Raw genomic sequence first — 16,203 nt, 5'->3', positions numbered from 1 at the left:
ATGAAGAAAGTTTCCTAACTTCAGTCCTGAGAGGCCTGGGCTTTAATTTTTACAGTATTGTTCTGGAATCCTCATATGATAGAAAAAAGTTTCTTCCAATTGACCGTATTTGTATCACTTTATTTTGATCAAATAATCATTTGAACCTTCTAAATTGCAGACAATACAACTTTATTTAATCTTTCCTCACAATTTAAAGCTTGCACACCAAGGGCAGAACGTAATGCTCTGTCTTTGGCAAATGTTTATCAGGTGGCAGGGTGACAGTTAGGTATCCCTTTGCCTTCCTGCCTCTGCCCTGATTAAATCCATGTTGCAGGTCTTTCTGCCCTACTGCCAATTGATTGATAAGTAATTAGTGCCCAGACAAAGGGTGTCATTCCACCACTGCTGATGTTAACCTAGGCGGGGGTTGGGGGGGGGGGGGGGGGGGGTGGTGCGGAGAGGGAGTTGCAGAGGACTTCCCATGCAGGAAGCACAACAAGTAAACCCTGTTCAGTTTGCTTGAGGGCTTCTGGGAGGTGAAGTGGTCCCTAGATCAAAGGCACCCAGTGTCTCATCACCAGGATATGGTGTGCGGATGGGAGGGATCCATTTATTGCCCATGACATCCTTCCCACTATCGCTCACCTGCATTCTGAGATCCAGCAACGATGCTCTGCCTCACTGGGTATCAGCGTGGCAGCAGCCACCATCGCCCGGGTAACTCTGCCGTTCAATAGAGCTGATGCTATTAGATTGGCTGGCAGCTCTTGGCAGGCTGGACTTGTGCCCCTGGTGTCCTTGATCTCAGGAAGGCCTGCTATTGTCTAATTAAGTGCCTGAGTGCCACGTAGTTCATAGAGCTCTTACTGTTTCTCTAGTCAGCAGATGAGACAGTTACTACCTCTATTAAATACCACGTTAGATATCAAGTTGACTATGTGCTATTTCTTTGAATTTGTATGATGCGTATTATTATGAAGTGGAGCTTTTACCAATGTTTTTGATGAGCCCTCCTCCAGGGATTCATGTACTATGTAGACACCCTACCCTGCTTTGTCTCATTCACAGGGGCTGGAACTCTCAACTTTGGTAAGTGTCGAGTCAAACTCTGGCCAATTTTCTTCCCAAAGCAAAAGCAAAACAAGCATTGTGTATAACACCCAGCTGGTCCACATATCACTTCATCACCACATCAACTAACTGGTCCACATATCATTAGCTCTGCAGCCCCAGAAAGTTGAAAGTTCTGCCCAGTATTTTTTGTGTAGAAAAAGAACGTTTCAACGTCAAGACTAATATAATGTATGCAGAGGTAATAGTACCAGGGTCACAGAATTGGATAAAGCTCGATTTGTGGGAAGGTGGTTATGGCACAATAAATTGGGCATTATTAGGAAAAGATAACCCTCGCCTGCAAAACAGTCACTAAAATGTATGCCTAAGATGCGCTGAGACATTTGTTAAGGTTAATCATTGCATGTTCTGCGTATATTGAAGCTGCCCTGCTGCTATAGAGAACACTGAATGAGACCTGGAGCAGCACTAGCAGATGCACACTAGCAGCAACATTGCTAAATCCAGTATCCCTCCAGAAACCTTCATGCGAATCAGCCTTTCCTTTGCAGGAGCCTTGTTTTGTGACTGCTATTCCAGCCATTACTGTTAAGATCCCCTCCAGGAAGAAGTATGACCATTTGGCTTCCAGCCCCATAGATCCATACACTGCAGAATTATCTCCAGCTTGTCTCTGGTGACTGCCGCCACTGGAACACATTTGCTAATGATTGCACATCCAAGACAGTACACGCGGTGCAAGCAATGTATCCCACCAGCATAGAAATAGCCACAAGGTTCATCCTTCAGAACGCTATCATTGATGGGTGGAGGGTGCAGTAGTTTGTTAAATGTATTCCTGGAATGGCACCACTTTTAGTTTGGGGACCTTTGCTACAGAATAAACACGTCATCAAATTGATTTCACAGGAGATCTCCTCGATCTCTCACTCTTTACTTGACAGCAAATTGGTGGAGCGAAAGAAGTTATTCAAATAGCAGTAAGCTGCCATTTAGATTTCTCCGGAGGCAGGAAGGTTCTGCAGATTTCTTGATGAATTTCCAATGTGAGGTTAGGAGAACCCCAGGAATTTCCTGGTCAGTGAATTTTGAATTTTTGGCAGCAGTTCAATCTGAGTATCTTCCTGGCATTGATTTTCATGCACCATGTGATTAGGATGTTATCCAAGACCTTACACAAATTAAACAAGGAATCTCTGCTCTTCCCCCCCCTCAGGATTTTTGAATGGCAGAAATGCAGCTCCGTTAAATGTTCAAGAACTGAGCTTTAGGTTGTAATGCCACATTGGTATTTGTATGTGTATGTGATATTCTAATTTGGACTGTAAAAAATACTGTAGATAGCTTCCTATCATTTGTAGAACTGTGAATATTCAGTGAAATAATAGCCAATGTCAAAATTCAAATATCATTAGCCATCAGGTCTAACTCTGCTGACATGACAATAGCTGCTACATTCAAAATAACACGAGAAGTAACCTTGACATTATTTAAATGCAAGTATTTCTTCTTGTCCTTTGTTTTAGAAAGAAATGCAAGAGGTTAAATCTTGCTGGGAAAATAATGCTAATGATCTCTGGGAATTTGCTGTTCAATTAATTTTCTGCATGTCGAAATACTTACCAGCATGCAACATTTTAAAATGTTTTTCTTACTTTTCCTTTTGGCCCACTTTTTCCCTCTTGTCATCTAACTCTAATTCGCACTAACTTCACCTGCTTTCTCTGTTCTTCCTCCATCTCTTAATTGTCAAAACTCATCAAGGAGATAAACCTCTGTCGGTCCTCTGCTCACTAAGGTCCCAGGTGCATCACGCATGTATCAGCATGCAGTTCCAGCAAATTGCAGCTCAAAAATATTTAGAGTTGGAGACTGCTGGAAAAAGTCTGCGGGGGGGGGGGGGGGGGGCGGGGGGGGCGTGTTATTTTACAGCCTTGCTTGTCCCAAAACCTGTCTGAAATCAATGAATATTTCGATGTCCACCTCTCGCCTGCTTCGATTTCTGTGATGGGTGGGACGGTAAAATTCCGGTCTAACAATTGGCATGTGCCGCAAAATGGCCTGCTCCAAAAAGATTTGATATACATCTGAACATTGCAAAAAGAGGCTGTTCTCCGCCAACAAAAATTATTAAAGAAAGAGTTTGCATTTGTAAATTCCCTTTCAGAACCTCAGGACCAAAAGATCTTAAAGGCCAATAATGTATATTAATTACTATCAAACACAAAGGCCAATTTTCACACACGGTTCCAAAAACAGTAATTTGATAATGATCAGATAATCTGCTGGATAAGAGATAAGTATTGATCGGGACAGCAGGGGGAAGACTCCCCCTCCTCTTCGCAGACAAACCATTGAAATTTTAGATCTACCCAAGAAGACAAATGCTGCCTCATCTTAAAAGTCTTACCTAAAAGACAGCACCATCAACAATGTTGCACTCTCTCAGTACTGTACTGAGTAACTGTCCAGACTCTTTTGCTCAAGTCTGCATAGCTGGACTTGACCTCGTGATTTGCTGACCCATGAGTAATAAAGTTATGAATATTAAAGGCTTATGACAAGATAAAGATACGTTAAACTGCAACTTGTGTTTTGCAATTTTTTTCTGGAGGCTTTCAGAAATCATATTCCACCTTTAAAAGCAACATACTGTACAGCTGAAGTATTGGTGTGTAAAGAGTCAAGTGGCTCTAGAATCATGCTCAATTAACTCTCCAGGCAGCTTACCCACAAGTAGTGTGAGCTGTATCCTAGAAAATTACACAGTGGAATGTGCTTAACATATGATTCAATTTGTTGAAACAGAACTTCATACATTAACTCTTTCTTAGCAGAATAGGAAAAGATCAACTGTCAACAGTTTTGACAGTGCTCTGACTGTTCTTAGATATTTGTAGAGTTGTCACCCATCACTGGTGTATACTGTTTTTATTTTACTGTTCAGTCAACACCAGCTCATGAACTTGCCTGATGCAGTATTGATATCAAAAATGACAGTGAATGTCACACTGTTTAACTGTTGTGTCAGCTGTAAAAATGAGTGCGGGTTCTACAGTCACCCAAGTAGGTGAACAAAGTAAACACACACAAATTGCAAGTCATTACTAATTACTGTAGAGATATGGGCAGTCTGAGCTTACTCATGAGAAAGTCAATTGATCAAGATACCAGACAGTTGCCAACATTCACAGAACCTCATACCAACATAGAGCATTATCTTCAGACAGCGATTGGAAAAACAATGTAAATGTAAATAATTATTGAAGTCAAGATTTCCTGAAATTGGTGTAGGTAGAATTAATGTTAATGAAGTTGATGAGAAATTACAGCAAGGGTCAGATTCAATGAAGCAATATACAATGAGGTACATTGCAATACAATTATTTGGATAGAAGCACTGCAGCAAAAAAGGTCTTTGCTGCAACACACATAAATGCACCAAAACAAACCAAGTGTCTTCACAATAGAACAACCATGGACTTATTCTGTAGTCATTGGACTTTGTAACAGTTAACTGGTTATTGCTCTAATGCAAGCTATTACTGTTTGTATCCTGACTTGCACCAAATCCTGTTGACCCAGCACTTCTGCGCTCATTGATTTGCATTGGCTCCTGATCCCTTTGTATTTTTAAGAACCTTTCGAATTCTCCCATTTTGAGACCAAGGACCTGATTTTAATAGCATTGACATCTGAAGCTCGTAAGATTGCACCCGAGGCCAACAGGAGATGCTGTTCTGCGAGCCTCGACCGCCCCAATTTCGGGGTGGCTGTGCCAGTAAAATCAGGGTCTAAGTATGGTGGTGGGCAGTTCCCACAGTGTCTTTCCTGCTAGCCAGAATGGTGGGTTTCCCTACAAGATTCTGCATTTAGAATGTCACTAATTCTGCACAGATACTATCCTTCTGAGTCACCTGATGGGCAGGCAGCTGATTCGTCTGTTAGCTGGTGGGTTCAAAGTTCTGGCAACATATCTAAATGCCAGTCCAGCACACTTGCATCACTCTCTCCAGCCTACCTGACGTCACCAGACCATGCAGGAGATCAACAATAGTCACAATGTGGATATGCCGGCGTTGGACTGGGGTAAACACAGTAAAAAGTCTGACAACACCAGGTTTTAGTCCAACCGATTTATTTGATAGTAAACTCACTAGCTTTCGAGGGGATTCCCTCTTCTTCAGGTGAATGGAGAGTTCTGGCCTCAGACAGAGCATATAAAGCACAGACAGTTTACAGATTACTGATTAGAATGCAAATCTTTACACCTAACCTGCTGTTCAAGTCCTAAAGTGGCTGACAATGTGTGTGGAAGGAGCACTGATCACAGGTTAAAGAGATGTGTATTGTCTCCAGACAGTACAGTAAGTGAGGTTTTGCAAACCCAGGCAAGTCACTGGGGTTACAGATAGTGCGACAATACATGTTTTGCAAACCCAGGCAAGTCACGGGGATTACAGATAGTGCGGCAATACATGTCGCACTATCTGTAACCCCAGTGACTTGCCTGGGTTTGCAAAACCTCACTTACTGTACTGTCTTGGAGACAATACACATCTCTTTAACCTGTGATCAGTGCTCCTTCCACACACATTGTCAGCCACTTTAGGACTTGAACAGCAGGTTAGGTGTAAAGATTTGCATTCTAATCAGTAATCTGTAAACTGTCCGTGCTTTATATGCTCTGTCTGAGGCCAGAACTCTCCATTCACCTGAAGAAAAGGGAATCCCCTCGAAAGCTAGTGAGTTTACTATCAAATAAATCGGTTGGATTAAAACCTGGTGTTGTCAGACTTTTTACAGAGATCAACAACCCAGAGGGAAAAGGTTAGCAGCCTCAAAAAAAAGTCTGTTCCTCAATTCTGAAGAAGCTGGTTGAGCAGCAGATCTTCAGTCCCTGCAGCAGCACTAGGAGCAGTGGCCATTGCGGGGACTATACGTAGATTCAAAGTGGCAGGAGCCCTTGGACTTAGTAAGTGCAGGGATCTGGTGATGGAGATACAAGGGGAAGGCATAGGAGTGTGCAGGTGAGGATTGCAGCGCTGGGTGAGTGATAGTGGATTTGATTCTAAAGGTTAGGAAGGTACAGAACACTGGGTGACTGCCCATTGTCGTGAGGGGGTGGGTGCTGGTGGTCAACGATTGTGAAAGGAAAGAGCTCCTTTTTTTCCCATCTGAGGCCCAAGCCTGAAAACTGTGGCTGGTCAGAACATGTCCCTTCAGTGGCCATTAATTGGCCCACTCAATTGGGGTGGCGGTGGATAAGCCACCTAGGCATTACCTGTCCCCCTTAAAAGATAGGTTAGGGCAGGAAGTGGATAGGCCAGCCAAGGAATTTTGTCGGTCTTCCCACCTCAAAACAAAGGATTTGTGGCCATTAAGTGCTACACACACAGGCCTTGATATAATAGACAACTCTCTCCTACACCTGTCTCACAATGTGTCTCAAAGTTGATCCCTCCATTGTACCATATCACACTTCAAACTGCCCTATTGACAAAATAATCATCAGGCTGATTTTTAATGAAATAGTTGAATTACCATCAATTAGTGAGAAGTTAGAAGCAGTTTTATGTTATTAGCGTGGGTCGACTAGGAACAGAATTTTGACTGTCAAACATTATTTGATTTATAACTCTCAACAGCTGTCAGAGATAGAATACTTTGCCATCATCAAACTGAACTGGATGGAAACCTAGGTTTCACATCATAACGAGCCGGCAGGAAAATGAACTTGGAGCGTTCCAGATAATTTGACGGTCTGCCTATTGCGGGAAAGCAAATGTTTATCCTCACTTTCTAGTGGTATCCCAAATGTTTTTCTCTTTTAAGAAGTTCCCAGATTACAGACAAAATTCATTTTTAAATGTATTATAAAAAAGCACTAAAAAAATATGGTTTTGCTTTGCATGACTCTCAAAACCCAATAAGGAACGAATAAGTAGTTTAGTAATTCCAAGTGCTGTACCATGAGTACTAATTCCCACGGTGCTAAACATATCTACAAGCTCGTTGTGCTGACCTAACAACCAGTCTTTAACACCTGCCAGCTACCCCATCTGGACTAGGCTGCAAAAAGCTGGGACTGGCGTTTAAAATCCTAAACACTGAGATCTTGCTTGTATCCCTCCACATTTCCCGCCACTGTAATATCGACAGCAGAGAATCAGATCCTGAATGAGGTTACCACCAAGAGCAGACCAGGGTTATTTAAGGATGGAATTTGACAGACCCCTTCCCAGGACTGTCCAGTCCTGCCGAAGTCAATGGAGTTTTAAGTGGCTCATTGCCTTTCATAACTCTCTCCCGCTGCGAAGGAACCATAAAATTCTACCCTAAGATTCAAATTTGCAGCTTGATAATGCTACTTGTGTTGCTATGTGGGTGGGTGGGGGATAGAGATCCAATGCTATGTGTTACAGGACCACATGGTGGCACAGTGGTTAGCAACGTTGCTGCACAGTGTTAGGGACCCGGGTTCAATTCCTGGCGTGGGTCACTATCTGTGTGGAATCTACACATTCTCCCCCTGTCTGCATGGGTTTCCGCTGGATGCTTCGGTTTTCTTGCACAGTCTGAAAGATGTGCTGGTTAAGTGCATTGGTCATGCTAAATTTTCCCTCAGTGTACCCGAACAGGCGCCAGAACATGGCAACTGGGGGCTTTTCACAGCAAGTTCATTGCAGTGTTAATGTAAACCTACTTGTGACACTAAATAAACTTAAGCTCAGCAGCAGCAAAAATGCCAAAGAAGGCACCTGACCAAAACAGGGTCCAAGTAAGTTAAAACTTTTCCTGATTTTAAACTCCTTCTGGGCTGAGGAGGAGCAGGAATGTTCACATGATGCTCCTTAAAGGATCCTTGGGTTTCTCAAACCACCCAGTGTCGGTATCCAGGTATTCCCCAGCATTGGCATTCCTACCCTTTCCCATGAAGAGGAAATTCTGACATGCCCCCATGTTCAATCAAGAGAAAATGCAAATAGAACGTGGAGGTATTCCTTCCATCCAATGTCTCCTGAGCCGCCATATTCTGAACTTCACCACTGACCTGTGGTTCAATCTGGCCATTTGGAATTCTGCACACATTTATTGAAATGAGGCCATATTGTTCAAATAGGACATTCATGTCCCCAGTCTTGCTAGTTTGTTACCCATTATTGAGCCCCACCCACATACCCTTCCCTTCCCTGAAGGAAGAGTGGCCAATTTCTCTGTCACAGGTACAGTTGCTAACCTTGGATGAAAAGAGAGTCTTTGTAAGTAACATCGAGAGCACAGTGATTATATGGCTAGCCACCAGGTCCCTGCAGCTTCACCCTGTGTTCTAACAAGAAGAATGATCTGAGCTTGCAGGGACCTACAATAGAAATTCTTACCAATCAGTTGCTGATGTCAAGCTGGTTGCTGTACAGTAACCAGTTTCTCGATCTTCGGAACACGAGTCCACTGTGAGAGACGCCGCCTGGTCAAAAAAAAGTCATGCATGGAGGTTAGCTTTATGTCGCTTGATAACATTCGTAACCATTACCCACAGAAGCCATTCCAGAGGTTTTGATGTTTGCAATGTCAAAAGGCTTAAACTGCTTTGAATTTTCATATCATTTCTAGTTAATTATGCATGGAAAATTTGAAACAACAGGGGTGAAATTAGTCTATGCTAGCAATGCAAAACTGGCTCTTAGCGAATGAGCAGCCTGTTTCACACTGCAGATGATGAAAATTCTGTCCGGTGTAATAGCAATACCGATTCACTATAAGCCCATTTCACAGAACTATTAAAGAGCAATCCAACCAGCAATTCATTTCAGTAAGTCAAATCGTTACATTTTAAAAATTGCATGCATTCATGTGAAAAACATGTAATGAAATAGCCTATACTTTCTGTTCAGCTTTACAACTGATTTAAAAGTACTAAAATTATATTATAAAATGTGCATTTAAAAATTATTTCTAAAATAATGAAAGGTGAGAAGGGTTTGTTACTCAGCTGAAATAAAACTGGTGACACTAAAAAGGTAGAACTTGAACAGTTTCTTAATGTCCCTTAATAAAACTTCAACTCTTCATGATATTTATGGTTTCATACTGCAGTTCAAGCAATACCTCTGTAAATACTGGGGCTGGGATTTTCTGGTCCCCACCTTAAAAGTGAACAGATGTTTTGCTGTGTCGTCATACTTTCAGTAACGACTGGATGGATTCCGCTGTGGGTGGGATCGGAAAATGGCAGCCCAGATATTGTCACTGTGGCTGTGCCATTTGTAAGTAAAGCATGTTTTTTAACACTTATATCTTGATCATTTTTGTGTTCCTTTAAGGATTACTAGAATTGATGCAGATTTGATTCTGCGTTGGAATATTGTCAATGTTAAATAATGTCATTCTCTGATTGAGAAACTGGAACAGTTCCCTTTGGCCAATAAATACACAGCTCTCTGAAAATAAAACCTACTCCAAACACTGCACATTTGGGACCTACTGACTATAAAGACTAAAAGGTCATCTGGTTCAATGTAAGCAGCCTATCCCGTTCTGGTAGAGAACATAGCGTGTGCTGAAGATTTAATTGAAATCAGCTGGCCTTTTCTTCAAGAAACTGCTCTTCAACCAAAGCCGTTAGTTGTGTTTGTCCAGCATTTAAAGAATTGCATATACAGTGAAAGCTATCACCATGACAGTTTTATGTTATATACAGATTGCAAGAATGTTCTACGCTTAAAACTGATTTCTCTCACCACTTATAACTGAAAGTTCACAAGTTCCCTGTGCAAGCTCTACAATTTATTTCCCATTACATACCATGTGCTGACACATTTTGTTAGCTCGAACAAGCCTGCGTACCGAATAACAGACATTCTATTATTGTAACTGTTTTTTACACCCCAAATTTCTTTTAATTCTTTCAGCGCAGGAACATATTAAGTGTTCTCTAACTAAGATGGAGCAATGTAAATGTCACCTTGAATGACAGCCTGTTACTGATTTAGGGTCTCAGCAGTGTAAAGTCAAATTTAGTAGTAAAGGTTCATTAGTTTTTTTGTACATTTGTATCTTCAAGGCTGTTATGTACTTTCTGCAAATTACATTCAATATGAAAGCAGACTTTCAAATCCATGTACATAGTGTAACAAACTGAAATTCAGCTTGTGGCATTTGATGAACAGATCATTGGTGAGACATTTGATGTTTGGGTTGTGAAATGTAATCAGTCTGAAGTCACGTCTGACTTGCCATAGGTATGTGACTCTTCCATGAGGCAAGCTCACTATAGGCGGGACCATTTCTAGTCAGTTCAATAAAGGATGTCACTGAAAAGACAGTAAAAAAGCTGCGCTGTCCTGAAACATGAACACGGTGTCTGGAAGTGAAGATTAAACAGATTTTTGAATCCTGCAAAGGCTGCAGGGAAAGCACAAAGGTTCAGATCTGAAAAAAAAATTGCTGAAACAAGGACAAAGGAATAGCAAACACAGAATGACAAAAGAAAACCAGAAAAAGTCTGCAACAAAAAAAAACAAGTAAATGCACAGTTTTCAATCCCAACTCCAGTCTGGAGTTGAGGGGGTTGAGCTATGAGGAGAGGCTGAATAGACTGGGCTTGTACTCGTTAGAGTTTAGAAGGATGAGGGAGGATCTTATTGCGACGTATAAGATGATGAAAGGGATGGATAGGGTAGAGGTGGAGAGGTTCTTCCCGTTCAGAAAGGACAACAGGACTAAAGGGCACAGCCTCAAGATAAGGGGGGGGGGCAGTTTAGAACAGAGTTGAGGAGGAACTTCTTCACTCAAAGGGTGGTGAATCTCTGGAATTCTCTGCCCGTTGAAGTGGTGGAGGCTACCTCGCTAAATATATTTAAGACACGGGTAGATAAGTTTTTGGTAGGCAAGGGGATTAAGGGTTATGGGGAAAAAGTGGGAAAGTGGAACTGAGCCACTTCAGATCAGCCATGATCTTATTGAATGGCGGGGCAGGCTCAAAGGGCTAGATGGCCTACTCCTGCTCCTATTTCTTATGTTCTTATGTTCTTGTGACATGAAATGGGCATAATTGTCAGTTCTCCATTTACGAGCACAGCTACGAGATGACAACAGACTTAATTAACAAGCCTGAACTGATGACAACTGCCACACTCCTAACACTGCTGGAGATAGACTTCTATAAATGTGTATAGCACGCTAAAACTAACTAAGGAACAGAGAAAAAAGACAGAGATTTTGAAAATCTTGAATAAATGCTTTGAACCCTGAGTGAGTGTTCTATATGAACTCTATGACTTCAACACAAGTACAAAGTGTGCAAGAAACCATTAAACATTATGTGATGGCAGTAACGTAGCTTGCAGAATCATGCGAATTCACATTGCTGAAAGATTATCTGATTAAAGCTAGATTAATCTTAGGCATGCAGGACCAGTTGGTGAGAGTAAGTCTACTGAACAATGAAAAACTGATGCTATAAATGTGTGTCAAAATGTAGAAATCACGAAATGTCAGCTAGAATATACGTATAGCACAGTAGATCAAGAACTACATTATGTTGAGAACATAAGAACTAGGAGCAGGAGTAGGCCATCTAGCCCTTCGAGCCTGCCCCGCCATTCAATAAGCTCATGGCTGATGTGTCGTGGCTCAGTTCCACATTCCCGCCCTCTCCCCATAACCCTTAATCCCCTCTCTTATCAAAAACCCATCAACCCGCGTCTTAAAAATATTTAGCGAGGCAGCCTCCACCACCTCAACGGGCAGAGAATTCCAGAGATTCACCACCCTTTGAGTGAAGAAGTTCCTCCTCAACTCCGTTCTAAACCGCCCCCCCTTTATCTTGAGGCTGTGCCCCCTAGTCCTACTGTCCTTTCTGAGCGGGAAGAGTCTCTCCACCTCTATCCTATCCATCCCATTCATCATCTTATATGTCTCAATGAGAGCTCCCCTCATTCTTCTAAACTCTAACGAGTACAAGCCTAGTTTATTCAGCCTCTCCTCATAGCTCAACCCCCTCAACTCTGGCATCAGCCTAGTAAACCTCCTCTGCACTCCCTCCAAGGCCAAAATATCCTTGCGTAAGTACGGTGCCCAATACTGCACACAGTACTCCAGCTGCGGCCTCACCAATGCCCTATACAGCCGCAGCAAGACCTCCCTACTTTTATATTCAATCCCCCTCGCTATGAAGGCCAGCATCCCATTCGCCTTCCTGACCACCTGCTGCACCTGCAGGCTGGGTTTTTGTGACTCATGCACAAGGACCCCGAGGCCCCTCTGCACCGTCGCCTGCTGCGGTTTTTCGCCACATAAGTAATAGTCCTTCCTACCATTATTCCTACCAAAGTGGATCCCAAGCAAAAAGAGCAGAGTAATTGCAAAGGACAGGACACAAATACTGTGGAGGACAGCATATACAGGAAAAGGATTACCCAGCATAGCGAAAACAGTATTTTAACTGCAAAAATCAGATTAATTACGCACAAATGTGTTTGGCTAGAAAGAAGCAAAACAAGCCTATACCGATGCCCGTGGAGAAATTTTAGCAGAAAGAGTGTAATGAACTATACACAACAGGTTATTCAATCAAGTCTATAGGTGACAAATGGTTTGTGACTGTTACAATGATGTTACAAGTGAAAAAGTATCAGATAAACACTGGTTCGTCATGCAACATGATCTTCACAGATCTGTGTGCACTGGCTCAACATGGCATCCAAAAATGAAGCCCTCAAAAATAAGATTGGGGTTAAGAACATAAGAAATAGGAGCAGGAGTAGGCCATCTAGCCCTTCGAGCCTGCCCCGCCATTCAATAAGATCATGGCTGATCTGTCGTGGCTCAGTTCCACATTCCCGCCCTCTCCCCATAACCCTTAATCCCCTCTCTTATCAAAAACCCATCAACCCGCGTCTTAAAAATATTTAGCGAGGTAGCCTCCACCACTTCAACGGGCAGAGAATTCCAGAGATTCACCACCCTTTGAGTGAAGAAATTCTTCCTCAACTCCGTTCTAAACCGCCCCCCCTTTATCTTGAGGCTGTGCCCCCTAGTCCTACTATCCTTTCTGAGCGGGAAGAGTCTCTCCACCTCTATCCTATCCATCCCATTCATCATCTTATACGTCTCAATGAGATCTCCCCTCATTCTTCTAAACTCTAACGAGTACAAGCCTAATTTATTCAGCCTCTCCTCATAGCTCAACCCCCTCAACTCCGGCATCAGCCTAGTAAACCTCCTCTGCACTCCCTCCAAGGCCAAAATATCCTTGCGTAAGTACGGCGCCCAAAACTGCACACAGTACTCCAGCTGCGGCCTCACCAATGCCCTATACAGCCGCAGCAAGACCTCCCTACTTTTATATTCAATCCCCCTCACTATGAAGGCCAGCACCCCTTTCGCCTTCCTGACCACCTGCTGCACCTGCAAGCTGGGTTTTTGCGACTCATGCACAAGGACCCCGAGGTCCTTGCACCGTCGCCTGCTGCAGTTTTTCGCCACGTAAGTAATAATCCTTCTACCATTATTCCTACCAAAGTGGACCACCTCGCACTTGCCAACATTAAATTCCATTTGCCATTTCCTGGCCCATTCACCCAGCCTATCTAGATCCTTCTGCAGACTCTCCACACCCTCCGCACAATTTGCCGTTCCACCAATCTTGGTGTCATCAGCAAATTTCGACATCCTACACTCGGTTTCCTCCTCCAGATCATCTATATAAATGGTAAATAGCTGAGGCCCCAGCACCGACCCCTGGGGCACTCCACTAGTCACCATCCGCCAATCCGAATAGCACCCATTGACCCCCACTCTCTGCCTCCTATTTGACAACCAATCCTCTATCCACGCTAACACCCTACCCCCAACTCCATGTCCCCTGACCTTCTGCAATAACCTCTTGTGAGGTACCTTGTCAAACACCTTCTGAAAATCAAGAAAGACCACATCCACCGGCTCTCCTCTATCCACCGCCCTAGACACATCCTCATAGAACTCCAGTAAATTTGTCAGGCACGACTTCCCTTTAATGAAACCGTGCTGCGTCTGCTCTATCAAGCAATTCCCCTCAAGATGCCTCACTATTTCCTCCTTGATGACGGATTCTAACATTTTACCTACAACAGACGTTAAACTAACCGGCCTATAATTCCCTGCCTTTTGCCTGACACCCTTCTTAAACAACGGCGTAACGTTAGCCGTTTTCCAATCTTCCGGCACTTCCCCGGAATCCAGCGACCTCTGGAAAATAACCACCAAGGCATCCACTATCACCTCCGCCATTTCTTTCAGAACCCTTGGATGCATTCCATCCGGTCCTGGCGACTTGTCCACAATCAGCCCCTCCAGTCTGTCGAGCACCGCCTCTCTAGTAACAGTAATGTCATTAAGACCCTCCAGTCCTACCACCTTTCCATCTCTAACACCCGGCAAATTATTCACGTCCTCCTCTGTGAAGACCGAAACAAAAAAGTTATTCAAGACCTTAGCCATATCCCCATCCCCTACCACTAAGTCCCCCTTCTCATCCTCTAAGGGACCAACGTTCACCCTAGCCAGCCTCTTCCTTTTTATTTATAAAAACTCTTGCTATCCTTTTTTATATTAAGCGCTAGCTCAGCTTCATAGTTTCTCCTACCCTTCTTTATCAACTTCTTTGTCAATCTTTGTTGACATTTAAACCTCTCCCAATCCTCTTCTTGCCCACTACTCTTAGCTACTCTAAACGCCTCCACTTTTAATTTAACACTTTCCTTCACCTCCTTCGTTATCCATGGCTTATTACCTCTCCTCCTACTGTCCTTTTTGACCATCGGAATAAATTTCTGCTGAGCACCAAGAAAGATCTCCTTAAAGATCCTCCACTGCTCCTCAGCAGACCTTCCTTCCAACGCACTCCCCCAGTCCACATTCGCCAATTCTTCTCTCATCCTACCGTACTCCCCTCTGTTCAAACAAAGGACGCGCGTCCGGGAACCCACTTTCTCCTCCTCCATCTGCACCAGAAACTCCACCATACAATGATCACTCTCCCCAAGAGGATCCTTCACCGCAAGGTCCCTAATTCTACCCGCCTCATTACATAACACCAGATCCAAGATAGCTCGCTCCCTCGTCGGCTCCAACACACGCTGTTCCAGGAAACTATCCTGGCAGCATTCCATTTTAAGATGGCATAATGTACAGCCAGCAAACACAACAGGCAGAAATAGCATGCAAAGAAGCTGTAGCTTTGAAAGACTCCTTGAAGAATTGATATGCAGCCATGAAAAAGCATGAAGAGCCAGTTAGGGTACAAACCCTCAATTCTCTCAACAGAAGAGAAGGAGTTCTCTGCTCTTGCTGCGAACCACCTTCTGAGCCCTGTCCCACAATCCCTATTCCACTACATTCAGTTTGTAATTGACTTCAAATTCCTCAAACATATTTTTTAATGGAAGCCATGCCCGTTGGGAGCTGCTGACCAATCAGAGGCCTGCAACTCTACTCGGGATGTGGTGGCTGCTGCTGTTAGGACAGCCACCCAAGGTCAAGCATTATTGCTGTATCCCAGACCATAGGTCAGTGATGCTGAAATGGGGATGGGGGACAAGATGTGGGAGGTAACTTCACAGCAGACTGCCTTTTTCCTGATGCCAGGCCCCTCAATCAGGCACTAAGTACCTTTAAACACATGATTCCTCCTGCAACCCTGCAAGCAACAAAACACCGCTAGGTTACAGGAACATAGGATCCGGAGTAAGTCATTTGGCCTTTGGAGCCTGCTCTGTCATTTGGTATGACTGTGGCTGATCTGGTTAAGTGAGCATTAATTGCAGATCTAATCAGGGTGGAGGCAGCAGGGTCCCCTTCCAGCAGGTTAAATGCCACCTGCCGCCAAACACACATGGAAGAGTGCATTAAATTCTGTCCCCATACTATTCCCCAAGTCCACAGTTACATAGTAGTTTATTTCCTGGCCAACCTTAATTAGCAAAATACCTCCATTCTGGAATCACAGTTCATACTTGCATCATTAACATGCATTACCTAACAATTCTAAATATTCAAATAGTAATTCATCTGCTTAGGTATTATCTTTCACAATCTCTTTGAATATTATCCTTTTCTCTAAATATCTGGCTCCTACATAACTTGATATTGTGTGGAAACATA

The 16,203-nt window shown here is 43.3% G+C and overlaps 1 protein-coding gene across 1 annotated transcript in view; it reads right to left on the bottom strand.

Moving 5' to 3' along the window:
• Positions 1-16,203, bottom strand: part of fat4 (FAT atypical cadherin 4) — a 317,517-nt gene that overhangs the window by 26,583 nt on the left and 274,731 nt on the right. The window contains 1 exon segment of the mRNA XM_080193732.1: positions 8,442-8,527. Coding sequence (XP_080049858.1) covers positions 8,442-8,527 — 86 coding nt within the window.

This window comes from Carcharhinus amblyrhynchos, chromosome 1, assembly GCF_965287045.1.
Source record: "Carcharhinus amblyrhynchos chromosome 1, sCarAmb.v2.hapA, whole genome shotgun sequence".
NCBI classification, from domain to species: Eukaryota; Metazoa; Chordata; class Chondrichthyes; order Carcharhiniformes; family Carcharhinidae; genus Carcharhinus; species Carcharhinus amblyrhynchos.
Note: the sequence above shows the minus strand (reverse complement) of the source record. Positions and strands in the feature narration are given on the sequence as shown.